The 12,657-nt window shown below is 39.4% G+C and overlaps 1 protein-coding gene across 1 annotated transcript in view; it reads right to left on the bottom strand.

Moving 5' to 3' along the window:
* Positions 1-11,991, bottom strand: part of NOC3L (nucleolar complex associated 3 homolog (S. cerevisiae)) — a 30,618-nt gene extending 18,627 nt beyond the window's left edge. The window contains exons 1-8 of the mRNA XM_011934311.1: positions 11,846-11,991; positions 10,665-10,872; positions 7,170-7,302; positions 6,263-6,420; positions 5,624-5,680; positions 4,079-4,209; positions 2,029-2,190; positions 1,463-1,556 (exon numbers count right to left, since the gene is read on the bottom strand). Coding sequence (XP_011789701.1) covers positions 1,463-1,556; positions 2,029-2,190; positions 4,079-4,209; positions 5,624-5,680; positions 6,263-6,420; positions 7,170-7,302; positions 10,665-10,872; positions 11,846-11,854 — 952 coding nt within the window. The 5' untranslated portion in view covers positions 11,855-11,991. The remainder of the gene's footprint in view (positions 1-1,462; positions 1,557-2,028; positions 2,191-4,078; positions 4,210-5,623; positions 5,681-6,262; positions 6,421-7,169; positions 7,303-10,664; positions 10,873-11,845) is intronic.
* Between the last annotated feature and the right edge of the window lie 666 nt (positions 11,992-12,657).

Raw genomic sequence — 12,657 nt, 5'->3', positions numbered from 1 at the left:
AGGATGGTCTCGATCTCCTGACCTCGTGATCCGCCTGTCTCGGCCTCCCAAAGTGCTGGGATTACAGGCTTGAGCCACCGCGCCCGGCCAAGACACTAATTTTTAAAACTGATTACATGTTGAAATGATAATCTGAATATATATAATGTACTGTTAAAATTAATGTCGTTGCTTTTTAGTGTGTCTGCATTTTTTTAAAGGACATATGTGGCTCATGTAATCTATCAGAGATGGTTACACAAAGCTCCCAGCTTTCCAAACAGTTCAGAAATTCAAAAACAAAAGAAAAACTCCCAGGCCCTCTCACTGGAAAAACAAATGCTAATAGGGTGCCAGCTGGAACACCAGAACGTACAAGCAATAGCCATACTACCCACCCCCACCCCACTATACTCCACTGCGTTTATGCCCTTATTAGGCCAACAGGATTCAGCGGTCCTGTTCCAGCTGACAGCAATGGGTGATCCTTAGTAAATAAACTAGGTAAATGAGCCAATTAGGCCAAATGAAAGCACCTGGCCTAGGCAACCAACTCTCTTCCCTATTTCTACTCCTATTTTTTCTATGTCCTTCCTTTTCTGAAGAAAAAGAGTTTAAGAGTTTATTTGGGATGCCTAATAATTGACTCATAAATCCATTTTCAAGGCATGCAAATATCCATTTCTAGTTATCCTTCTATTTATTTATTCATTTCTTTTGAGACAGGGTCTCACTCTATTGCCCAGACTACAGGGCAGTGGCATAATCACAGCTCACTGCAGGCTCAAACTTCTGGACTCAAGTCATCCTCTCAGCTCAGATCTCCAGTAGCTGGGGCTCTATAGGCCTGGGCCATCATGCCTAATTTTTTTTTTTTTTTTTTAGAGACAGGAGTCTCACTACATTCCTCAGGCTGGTCTCAAACTCCTGGCTTGGAGCAATCCTCTTGCCTCGGCCTTCAAAAGCACTGGGGTTACAGGTGTGACCCACCACACCTGGCCTCTAGTTATCCTTCTTCCCTGACTACCATGCCTCCAAATAGAAAACAGCAGAATAAATCCCAATTGTTCATAACAATATATTTTGTTAAAAGCATTGTCAATAAAAATACAACTACTTACTAAAAACTGCAGCAATAATACTAATAGTTGATAAAATATAGTATATACCACATGCTAGGCACTGTTTTAAGCACCTCATATCTACAAACTCAGTTACTTCTTACAATAATCCTGGAAGGTGAGTACTATAATTTAATTATTTCCATTTTATAGACAAAAACTGAGACACAGAAAGACTATGTAATTTTCCCATCACATAGGTAGTAAGTGGTGGAGCCAGGCTTTGACCCCTGGAAGTCTGACTCTAGACTCTGTTCCTGACTATACCTGCCTCTCACTACACAACACAGAACACTGTACAGAATTCACCTTCATGATCAAGGCTATGTACGTTACATACTTTTAAGATACATTTAATATACCTTTAACCATTTGTTCCAGATTTTCCAAATAAAATTTGTACTGGCTAACCAGGCCTTCTTCAAATTCTCTTAACTTCTGTGTTTCTTTTCGGGTCTGAAAAGACCAAAAAGGTCAATCATTTTTTAAAATCAGAATATTAAAACCCCAAAATTAGTATAAAATATGGTTGTCTAGTATACATCCAGTACTATTAAAAAAAAACACAGCAGTCACTTAGGTCGGGTGCAGCAGCTCATGCCTGTAATCTCAGCACTTTGTGAGGCAGAGGCAGGTGGATCACCTGAGGTCAGGAGTTTGAGACCAGCCTGGCCAACGTGGAAAAACCCCGTCTCTACTACAAACACAAAAATTAGCTGGGCCTGGTGGCGCATGCCTGTGATCCCAGCTACTCAGGAGGCTGAGGCAGGAGAATCGCTTGAACCGGGAAGACAGAGGTTGCAGTAAGCCAAGATCACGCCACTGCACTCCAGTCTGGGCGACAGAGTAAAACTCAAAAAAAAGAGTCTATCTCTCCAAAATGTTCAGTTATTTTAGATAGTAATTATATCTAGCAATCTAGCATTACCTTAGTAGATTTTTCTGCTTCTGTGAGGGGCCGGATTTTATATGAAGGAGTAATATCTTTAAATAACTCCATCAGAGAAACAATTACCAGCTTTCGAACAGTAACAGCCACATCAGGATCTTGTTCCATCAGCATAGAACGTAATTCTTTCAATTTTTTAATCTGTTAAAGAAATAGCTTATAAAGCTGGAGAAATCATGGCGAAACAATTATGAACAAAAAACAGCCCCACATCCAGCAAAATAAGCGGAATTCACACAATGACTCCAAGTCTAGTCAAGCCACACCAAACTCCAGACACTGCTCATTTTACCAAGAGATAAGTTGATAAAGTTACAAGGTAATTGTATTATTCCATTCTTGTGTTGCTAGAAAGAAATGCCTGAGGCTGGGTAATTTACAAAGAAAAGAGGTTTATTATGGCTCATAGTTCTGCAGGCTGTAGAGGAAGCCTGGTGCCAGCCTCTACTCCTGCTGAGGCCTCAGGAAACTTACGATCAAGGTAGAAGGCAAAGGGGGAGCCAGCATGTCACAGGAAAGATAGGGGAGGTGCTAGGCTCTTTTAAACAACCAGCTCTCACATGAACTACCAGAGTGAGAAGTCACTTGTTACCACAAGGATGGCACCAAGCCATTCATGAGGGATCCACCCCTATGATCTAAACACCTCCCACCAAGCCCACTTCCAACATCACATTTCAACATAAGACTTGGAGGGGACACACATCCAAACTATATCAGTAATTATATTTTTGTTATATAGTTAGAAAAATACAGACCTTAAAAAACTAGTTTAAATTTATTATTTAGCTATTTTGGGAAATTCTTTTTAGCTGGATTTTCCTAAAGTACATGTCTCCTATTTTCCTAAAAACACTTTTCAAAATATACTAAAATGTTATATACATTAACCAAATATATCAATCATACACATGAATTAATCAGGAATTACATATAATATAGCCACATTAACTTTAGCTTCAAAGATAATTTCTATGGCATAATGCAAAAGGTGGTTTTGATTGCTTTGATAAACTACTATTGCCTGTGAGCACAGGTTCCTGAGTAGAAGATCTGGGTTCCTACTCAGTGGCTGTTAAAATCTGGAACAAATCACTTGGGTTTTTTAATGTTCAATTTTCCAGCTGTAAAATTAGATCAATCTCTTATGCCTATGGTTTTGTAATGATTGAGAGAATACAAATAAGAAATATTCCAAATCCCTCTTCCCTAATTCTGCTCTAGATCTTCCCCTCACTTTATTAGAAAAGGACAAATACTATTCTAAAGCATTCCCACATGAAATTTGTTTCCATAAATGTAAATCATTTGATAAACAAATACTTGTTATAATAGTATGCCGGGGACACCAACATAATAATAATAGTATCATTTTATATGACTTCATGTATATTTCATCATATAACCCTCACCACAAAGTTTTGAAAAAGATACTGTCCTTTTTTAGAGATGAAAGAGTCTTGGATAAATAACTTACCCAAAGTCTTACAGATAGTACTTATCAGGGCCAAGATTAAACCTCAGATTTCTCTAGTTCATGTGTTATAACCATCACTAACTCACCACTATACACATGGCACAATAACACTTTCCTTTGGCTCTAGTTCACTTAAAATATTTTCAACTTACAAATATTCCTGAACTAATTCCATACACTTCCCTGTAGCGCGCTCGTTTAAAAACTCCACAGGTTAGTCAAGCAAATTTGCAAACAGGTTCCTCCTCCCCAATACAATTTTACAGACTTAAACATTTTTAGAGTTATAACATGTCCAATATTTTCATAGAAGAAGATGAAGAGAATAAGATTCAGAGAATTTAAGTAACTTTTCTAGGATTACAAAAGAAATTAAGTCCAGACACAGCATTGAGCTAAGATTCTGTCAACTCTCTTACTCTAACCCAGCTACTATGTTTAGTTAATGCTTTTCCTTTTAGCGTATGCTTATAGGTAACAAGGGAATCTTAACATATTAGGCATTTACACCATACCTAATATAAAGAGCCTAAAGAAATTAATGCCACCTACATTACTTTCTGGATCTGATAATATGGCAGATGCCAAGGCTGCAATATGCATCTTCTTCTCCTGTAATTTCTTCTTTCTCTCAATCAAATGTTCTTCTATGGTCAGCTCTTGAATAGGATCTTCAATGATCTCTAAAACAGATTAGATGTTCCCTTACATATTCCTCTACTTACAAGTGTCCAAGAATCTCAACAAAATATTTTATAGTAATGATGATAGCCAAGAATTTTGCCTTTATTACTACACATCATCTCCTCAACAATACAGGTACTATCATTAGCCCCCTTTTATAGATAAGAAAACTGAAGCAAAGGAAGAGAAAATAACTTGGCTAAGCTCATAAACCAAAGGGAAAAAGGATTCAAACTCAGGCAGTCTGATTCTAGAGTTTTGTTTTGTTTTGTTTTTTAATTTAAAAGAGAGGGTCTCACTTGTCACCTAGGCTGGAATACAGTGGCACTATCACAGCTCACTGCAGCCTCCACCTCCCAGGCTCAAATGATCCTCCCACCTCAGCCTCCCCAGTAGCTGAGACCATAGCTGTGAGCCACTATATCCAGCTAATTTTTGTATTTTTTGTGGAGATGGGGTTTCACCATGTGGCCCAGACTGGTCTCGAACTCCTGGGCTCAGGTGATCCTCCTGCCTCAGCCTCCCAAAGTGCTGGGATTACAGGCATGAGCCAGTGCAACCAGCCTAGATCTCATATTCTTAGCTTCTACGCTAATAAGCCCAAAATAATTCTTATTAACTAACGAATAGGATAATCTGATTTAGTCTCTTTTTAAGTACAGAATATTCTTCCTTGTTTTCAACACTATATATTACTTTACACAAACTAGTACTTCGTAGTTTTGGGCTACAGAAAAACATGTCCGCCTTAAGAAATTCATAGGGAACTAGATTTAATCAACACTAGCATAATCTGTAATGGTTTTATGATGGGTGACTGCAAACAGTTAAACAGTTGATCTGTAATTCATTTTTGCTATTAATGAGGTCTGCTAAGCAAAAGTAAAATTTAACTAGATTGTTCTGTCACAAATTCCAAACTAATATAATTTCAAACAATAAAATGCATTGTTTCAGTTCAACTTTGATTAAACTGTCCTAGATAACAGAAACTGACATTCAATTATATCAAACATACACAAGCACAACTGCGCTAAAAACAAACCAAAATGACTTCATACTACAGAATCGCTTTTGTAATTTAAGGCTAAAAAGTTAACAGTCATTTGTAAGTTGGTCTTTCTCTTACAATTAAAAGGAATTCAGAACAGTAATAATTAACAAGACACACTTCATGTATGCCTAGATACTACAAATATGATTGTGTAAAATTTTCCATAATTAAAAAAAAGAATCTATTCATAATTCCACAAGGTGAAGCTTTCAAATGTGGAAAAATGTTCAAAATGACCTTGAAATGAGCAGTACTCCAAAATGTACCTTCCAGATTTTATCTAAAATTAACTCACATTCACTATTAAGCAAAAAAATTACTTCTCAATTAACAATTTAGTAACTGTAAAGACATATTACCTTCCTCAAGTTCCCTCTCTTCTTCTTGATCCTCTTCATCTTTGTTACTATCAGTAACTATATGGAAAACATGTGTATTAAAACTGTGATATATACTTAAGTGGTAAAACTGTAAAGAAATGCTAGGAGGTGATTACGATAAAACTCAGGATAGCAATTACTTTTATGGGAAGAGAGCAATTAGTGATTGAGGTGAGCACAAAGGAGGTTTCTAGAAGCTAGCAGTATTTTTTTTTTCTTGTCTGGATGGTAGTTTTATAGGTATGCACTTTGTTATAAACCATGTAACTTCACATCTTTGTTATCTGAACTTTTCTGTTTTATTTCACATATGAAAGACACATTAAAAAAGAAAGCTAACCAAGAACAGTTAATATGCTCTAGTTTCAGAAACAACAAAATTTAGTGAAAAGAAAATCACCTGAACCTTGTAGCTTAAGTTGTCCTCACAGTACAAATTGATACCTGAGATAATCATCTATAATTCTGGCCCAAATCATCTAGCTTGCTATAAGACTAATTGAATATTTTGCAGATATGGGTAAAATCAAAGTAAAATTAAATTTTGAGTGAAAAAAAACACGTTATATCAGTAAGGTGGTAAAAGTTCAACTAATATTACCAGCTTATTAAATTCACCTGGCTTCTCCCTAGTCTGTGGGATTATACCACTTTTATCTTTGATAGGAAGCAAATGAATCAGTTCCTTCTCTGGTGCAGTTTGCAGAGTTCTTGGTATTTTTTCATATTTATCTATAATGTGTTCATGCTTCCGCTTCTTCGCATGAACAGGCTCACTGCAGGGGAAAAAAAGATCAATTTTCAGTCTTAATAGATCTAAAAAGGTATCTAGAGACCTATCACTTCAAAAGTACAGAAAAATAAACCACCAGCCAACTTTCAATAGGTATATGGATATTAGCACTTAGGCCAGTGTCTGGCACATAGCAGGCACTCAAACAGCCAACGAATAAATGAAATGGGTAAACAGCCTACCACACAGACTCTAACTCTGGCTACATCTAGTTTTCCCTCTAGATGCAAAATAAAGGTGAAAGTTACAGCAGATTCTTTCTGAAGAACAGTCCATAGCACCAAGTGTGACTCTCACTTTCCCAAGAGTATAGCACAGACTTTGGAGTTAAAAAGGTCCAAGTTTAAATTCCAGATACTTGTGACTGCAAGGAACCATCAGTTTCCTCTCTGGAAATGGGAATAAGAACGACCTAGCAGGGTAATGAGGATTAAGTGAGATCATAGCCATAAAGAACTCAGAACTATTCTGCCAATACCTCAAAACGAGAACAGCATTCTTCCCCCATTCACTCTACTTCACTATTCAGACGCAAAAGAAAGATGTACATTAAATGAAATCAGCTTGTCTTATACATGAACCTCCTTTATGTAGGAAATAAGCTAAATAATAGTTTATTCTTTGTAAACATTGTGCTCAAAGGTGAACACCTCGAACCACCTAAGTGAAATTCAGAACGAAGTTTTTAACAGTATATGGATATGAATGATTATAACCCACATGAAGTATTACCTAGAAGAAAGATCTCTTGTTAGAAAAGATGCTCTTTGTCCTAAATCCTTCATTAACTGTAAGTCATCTTCATCCATCATATCTAAAGGAAGGGCTTCTTCTTCTTCCTCTTCTTCCCTCTCAATCCTTTTACCTGTACCACACACGCACAAACAAAAATTAGAAGCAAGTATCAGAGATGTAGAACTCCCTGCCTATTGGGTTTAAACAGGAAAAGTTTTTGTTTTCTGAAGCAATCCTCCCACTCCAGCCTCCCAAAATGCTGGGATTACAGGCATGGGCCATGGCTCCCAGCTGAGCCCAGTGTTTCTAAATGGAAGCACTGCTGACATGCTAGGCAAACAATTATTTATCGTACTGGGGTGTTCTGAATCTGGAAAAATGCTAGCATCTCTGACTCCTGCAATCTAAATGCCAATAGCATTCCCAGGTTATTGTAACAACCAAAAACTAAATGTCTCCACATACTCTGAAATGCCTTTCAGGGTGTCGAGAGCCAATGACTTAGCCCCTCAGCTCCTCCTCATCTCCAATTACTTTCACTTCGTACTCCATTTCAGCCAGCCTCTCCAATGGCCACATTCCAAACCCTGGTGCTCACCGCTCTCTCTGACCACAAGCTTTTGTCCTTCCAGCTCCCCTTCAGTTACTTCCACACTACTTCTTCCTTAACCAACTATATAACCTTTCAATCCACTGACCACTTCACTTTCTATCTACCAGTGTGTTCTGTCTTCACTCCCTCACCTGGATTGCAAGATTATCACTTCAACCACGCCCTTGCCAATATCCTCAACTATTTTTCTTTCAACACTTCAGGCACTCACATCTAACAAAATCCCAACTACAGATCATTCTAAATTTCTCTTTCTGCTCACTCTCTGTGTCTTGCTCTCTTTCTCCATCTCCTTTTATTTTTTATTTAAAAAAAAAAAAAGCTAAGTGCCAGGCACTGTTTGAAGTGCTGAGGATTCAAGTATGAATAAAACAATCTTAGCGTCTTTCCTAGTAGAACTTACAATTCTTCCTGACCCATTAAAACTCACAAATCTTGGCCGCGTGCAGTGGCTCACACCTGTAATCTTAGCACTCTGGGAGGCTGAGACGGGTGGACTGCTTGAGGCGAGGGGTTCAAAACCAGCTTGGCCAACATGGTGAAACCCCATCTCTACTAAAAATACAAAATATTAGCCAGGCGTGGTGGCGCATGCCTATAATCCTAGCTACTTGGGAAGCTGAGGCAGGAGAATCACTTGAACCCAGTAGGCAGAGATTGCAGTGAGCAGAGATCATGCCACTGAACTCCAGCCTGGGCAACAAAAGCAAAACTCCGTCTCCAAAAAAAAAAAAATCTAGTAAATCTTGCTACATAAAGGTACACACTGCACAGAATGGCACTCCTGTCTACTTTAAATGAGCCTTCCAAATTTAATAATCCCATTAAAAAATGGGCAAAAGATATGAATAGACATTTCTCAAAAGAAGACATACAAATGGCAAACAGGTATATGAAAAGGTGCTCGACGTCACTGATGATCAGCGAAACGCAAATCAAAATTACAATGAGATACCACCTCATCCTAGTTAAAAGGCTTTTATCCAAAGACAGGCAGTAACAATGATGGCAAGGATATAGAGAAAAGGGAACCCTCATACACTGTTGGTGGGAATGTAAATTAGCACAACCACTATAGAGAAAAGTTTGGAAGTTCCTCAAAAAACTACAACTAAAAATAGAACTACTATATAATCCTACGATCCCACCCACTGCTAGGCATGTATCCAAAAAAAGAAATCAGTATACCGAACAGATATCTGCACTCCCATGTTCATTCAGCACTATCCACAAGAGCCAAGATTTGGAAACAACCTAAGTGTTCATGAACAGATGAATGGATAAAAAAAACATGGGGCCGGGCGCGGTGGCTCAAGCCTGTAATCCCAGCACTTTGTGAGGCCGAAGCGGGTGGATCACGAGGTCAGGAGATCGAGACAATCCTGGCCAACATGGTGGAACCCCAGCTCTACTAAAAATACAAAAATTAGCTGGGCATGGTGGCGCATGCCTGTAATCCCAGCTACTTGGGAGACTAAGGCAGGAGAAACACTTGAATCGGGGAGTCGGAGGTTGCAGTGAGCCGGAATCAAGCCACTACACTCCAGCCTGGCGAGAGAGACTCCATCTCAAACAACAACAAAAAAAGAAAGTATGGTACACGTACACAACGTAGTCTTATTCAGCCACAAAAAAGAATGAGATCCTGCGTGCAACAACAGGGATGAAACTGAAGGCCATTATGCCAAGTTAAATAAGCCAGGCACAGAAAGACAAATTTCACATGTTCTCACTTATTTGTGGTGGCTAAAAATTAAAACAACTGAACTCATGAAGAGAGAAGAATGATGGTTACCATTGGCTGGGAAAGGCAGCTGGAGGAGATAGGAGTAGGGATTGTTAATGGGTACCAAAATACACTTAGATAGAATAAGATCTAGTATTTGATAGATAGGGTGACTATAGTCAACAATAATTTACTGTATGTTTTAAAATAACTAAAAAAGTATAACTGAATTGTTTGTAACACAAAGATAAATGCTTAAGGTGATGGATACCACATTTACTCTGATGTGATGATTATGCACTGTATGCCTGTATCACAGTATCTCAGGTATCCCATAAATATATACACCTACTACGTACCCACAAAATTAGAAAGAAAAAAAAACTTTAGCTGGATGCAGAGGCTCACCCTTGCAATCCCAGCACTTTGAGAGGCTGAAGCAGGAGGATGTAGTGAGCTATTTTTGCACACTGCACTCCAGCCTCAGTGACAGAACAAGACCCTATTAAAAAAAAAAAAAAATTTATTTTAAAAAGATGGACCTGGGAAGACTGAATAGTTGCCTAATAATCTGATACAGTCAAATAAGAATACCCTAAAAGTACCAGTAAAGTTGTAGAACTAGCCTGACTCAAAAGTCATATTCCTTACATGTTTTGAGTACTTAAAAGTTTTTAGTTTTACAAAATAACCATGACAATTACAACTCAATTTCACCCCACGTTTCCACATGAAAAGAAAGTCAGAAGTTTAGAAAAGAAGTGTGCCTTGGCAATACTGTGAAGAATGAACCAGAGACAGCAATGTTCTTATCTAACTGCTAGTGAATGGGAAAGTGGGGCACTGGCACACTGCCTAACATTTATACACAACAGTACTTTCAGTTTGTTTTCCCAAGTACTGCATCTTCAGATCTGCTTTCCAGACAAACTAAAAGTAGAAACTTGAATGAATACTGTATTGAAATGTTTTCTCATACTGACTGTGATAAAGCATACATGCTTTATAGCAGTCCTATACTACTACTATCCTTACCCACTCTAGGAAGATCTGAGAACAAGAAAAGCGATTATTAGGAAGCAAAGTTATTTCCATGAAGAACACTTCAGAATAAATCAATGGAAACCACAGCACATGATGTTTTCACAATTACCTGGTCGCTTTTCCTTTGGGTTCTCCAATGGAATGGGTTTCTTAGACACAGCATCTTTCACCGCTTGCCTTAGTTTCCTCTGTTCTTTTCGGTACTTCTTGAGAGTGCTTTGTTGTTTAAATTGCTTATTTTTTAGCTTGTTTTCAAGTTTGACTTTACTAGTTTTTATTAACTTGCGAAAGCTTGGGATCTGTTTTTTATTTCTTCTCTAGAAAACAACAGAAAAAACACTGCATACCCAGAAACTTATTTTTTAAATCAGGTTAAAGAGAACTGATTACAAATTTCATCAGACCAATTCCACAATTTTAACATCCCACAGCCATGGTCTTGCACGTAAGAGCTAAAACCAAACGATGGCTTTAATCGTACAGAAGAGCGCTACAGCATCAGTTATTCAACCTGAGGTCTTTCTGTGACCCCAATCCACAGCAACTTAAAGGGCTCTACGACCGCCAAGCAGGTTAAGAACCACTGATCTAGTAGTGGTAAGTGGCTATTCAAGGCTAGTTCAACAACTGTAGTTTAATACATTCAAAGCAAAATGCTGGCTGTCTTTAATAAAACTTAATTTACGATTTTGTCATTTACAAAGCGCTCCAACAAATCACCTCCAACAGCCTAGTTGACTACTGACTGCTGTTATCCTCACATTATTGATGAAGCTGCTAAAAGACGCATAAACTAAGGACGGCAAAACTGAATTCGGATCTTTGGATTCCACTTCTCTTGCCCGTGACTCCTCATTCAGAAATCCCAAAGCTAGTCCTGAACCCCAGGACTACCTCTTATTTTCTGTTAGAACCAGGGCAAATCACTTGCTTTTCTGTCTCTTTACCCTTTATGGGTACCGTGACTGACATCATAAACTTACTGAGGGCAGGAACCTGCCTCTCATTTGTGAAAAACGAGTTCGAAAGACAGTCTTGAAAAATTCCTTCGAAGTCTGAAATCCCACGGATGCAAAACTCCGTGCCTGTCTCTTTGTGATACCCTGAAGTCGTGCGCGCACACAGCGGGTAACCAAGGTTGAGCTCGGTGTAAGGACCAGAAAGCCCCCAGTCTATGAACCACCGCCCCATAGACACGGGTGAAAACCTGCCTAAAAGTTAACTCAGGCAGTGACCCTATCACCCGGAGGGGCCCTAGGCCGCGGGGACCCGGCTTCTAAGGACACTTACCGCCTTCATCCTTACGCCTTAAAGGAATACCGGCCACACAAGTTCACCAGAAGCAGGGTTAATACAGAAATCCGAGAAATGACACACGTGCCGAAGGCCCCGCACTTCCCAAGCCGGAAGCGACCTTCGGTCCCTCCCAAGCCTCCGCCGCCGGAAGTGAGGGCGGGACTTCCGTAGGCAGGTTCGGGCTCGCGCCCTCTAGCGGTGACGGTCTTGCGGCTTTAGGCGTGTTGCGCCCTGGCGTGCGCGCGCGGACTGGAACGAGTGAAGGCCCTAGGGTCATCGGTGCCAACGGCGGGAAGTTGGGCCGGAGGGGAGCGCTTTACAAGGTTCTCTGAGTATGATTCTTTGACTCTTGTCCTATTTATTTCTTTTAAAACCTTGGGAAAATCGGGCTCCTCCTCTCAGAATGAGAGGACTTGGTTTTTTCAGTCACCTCACGGCATTTTGTGCCTCTCCTCACGTTGCTTATCCTGTTATAGATACTGATTTTCGTGGTCTTTTTCCTCCATACAGTCCTGAGGGCAGAAAGAAGCTTATTTCTTTTGTGTAATGCCTGCCTCTCGACGGACCTTCTGGCCGTGTTTGTAGAATGGCAAATGATTTCTCATCAGCCTCGGTCACTTAAAAGTGTGTGATTCTTAGTGTTTTATTTTGCAATTTTTTTGCTTTAATTTTAACTAGTCTGATAAAGAACTGTATCCGTGGCTGGGTGCGGTGGTTCACGCTTGTAATCCCAGCACTTTGGGAGGCCGAGGCGGGTGGATCACCTGAGGTCAGGAGTTCGAGACCAGCCTGGCCAACATGGTGAA

The sequence above is a fragment of the Colobus angolensis genome, unplaced genomic scaffold (assembly GCF_000951035.1).
Source record: "Colobus angolensis palliatus isolate OR3802 unplaced genomic scaffold, Cang.pa_1.0 Scaffold134, whole genome shotgun sequence".
NCBI classification, from domain to species: domain Eukaryota; kingdom Metazoa; phylum Chordata; class Mammalia; order Primates; family Cercopithecidae; genus Colobus; species Colobus angolensis.
Note: the sequence above shows the minus strand (reverse complement) of the source record. Positions and strands in the feature narration are given on the sequence as shown.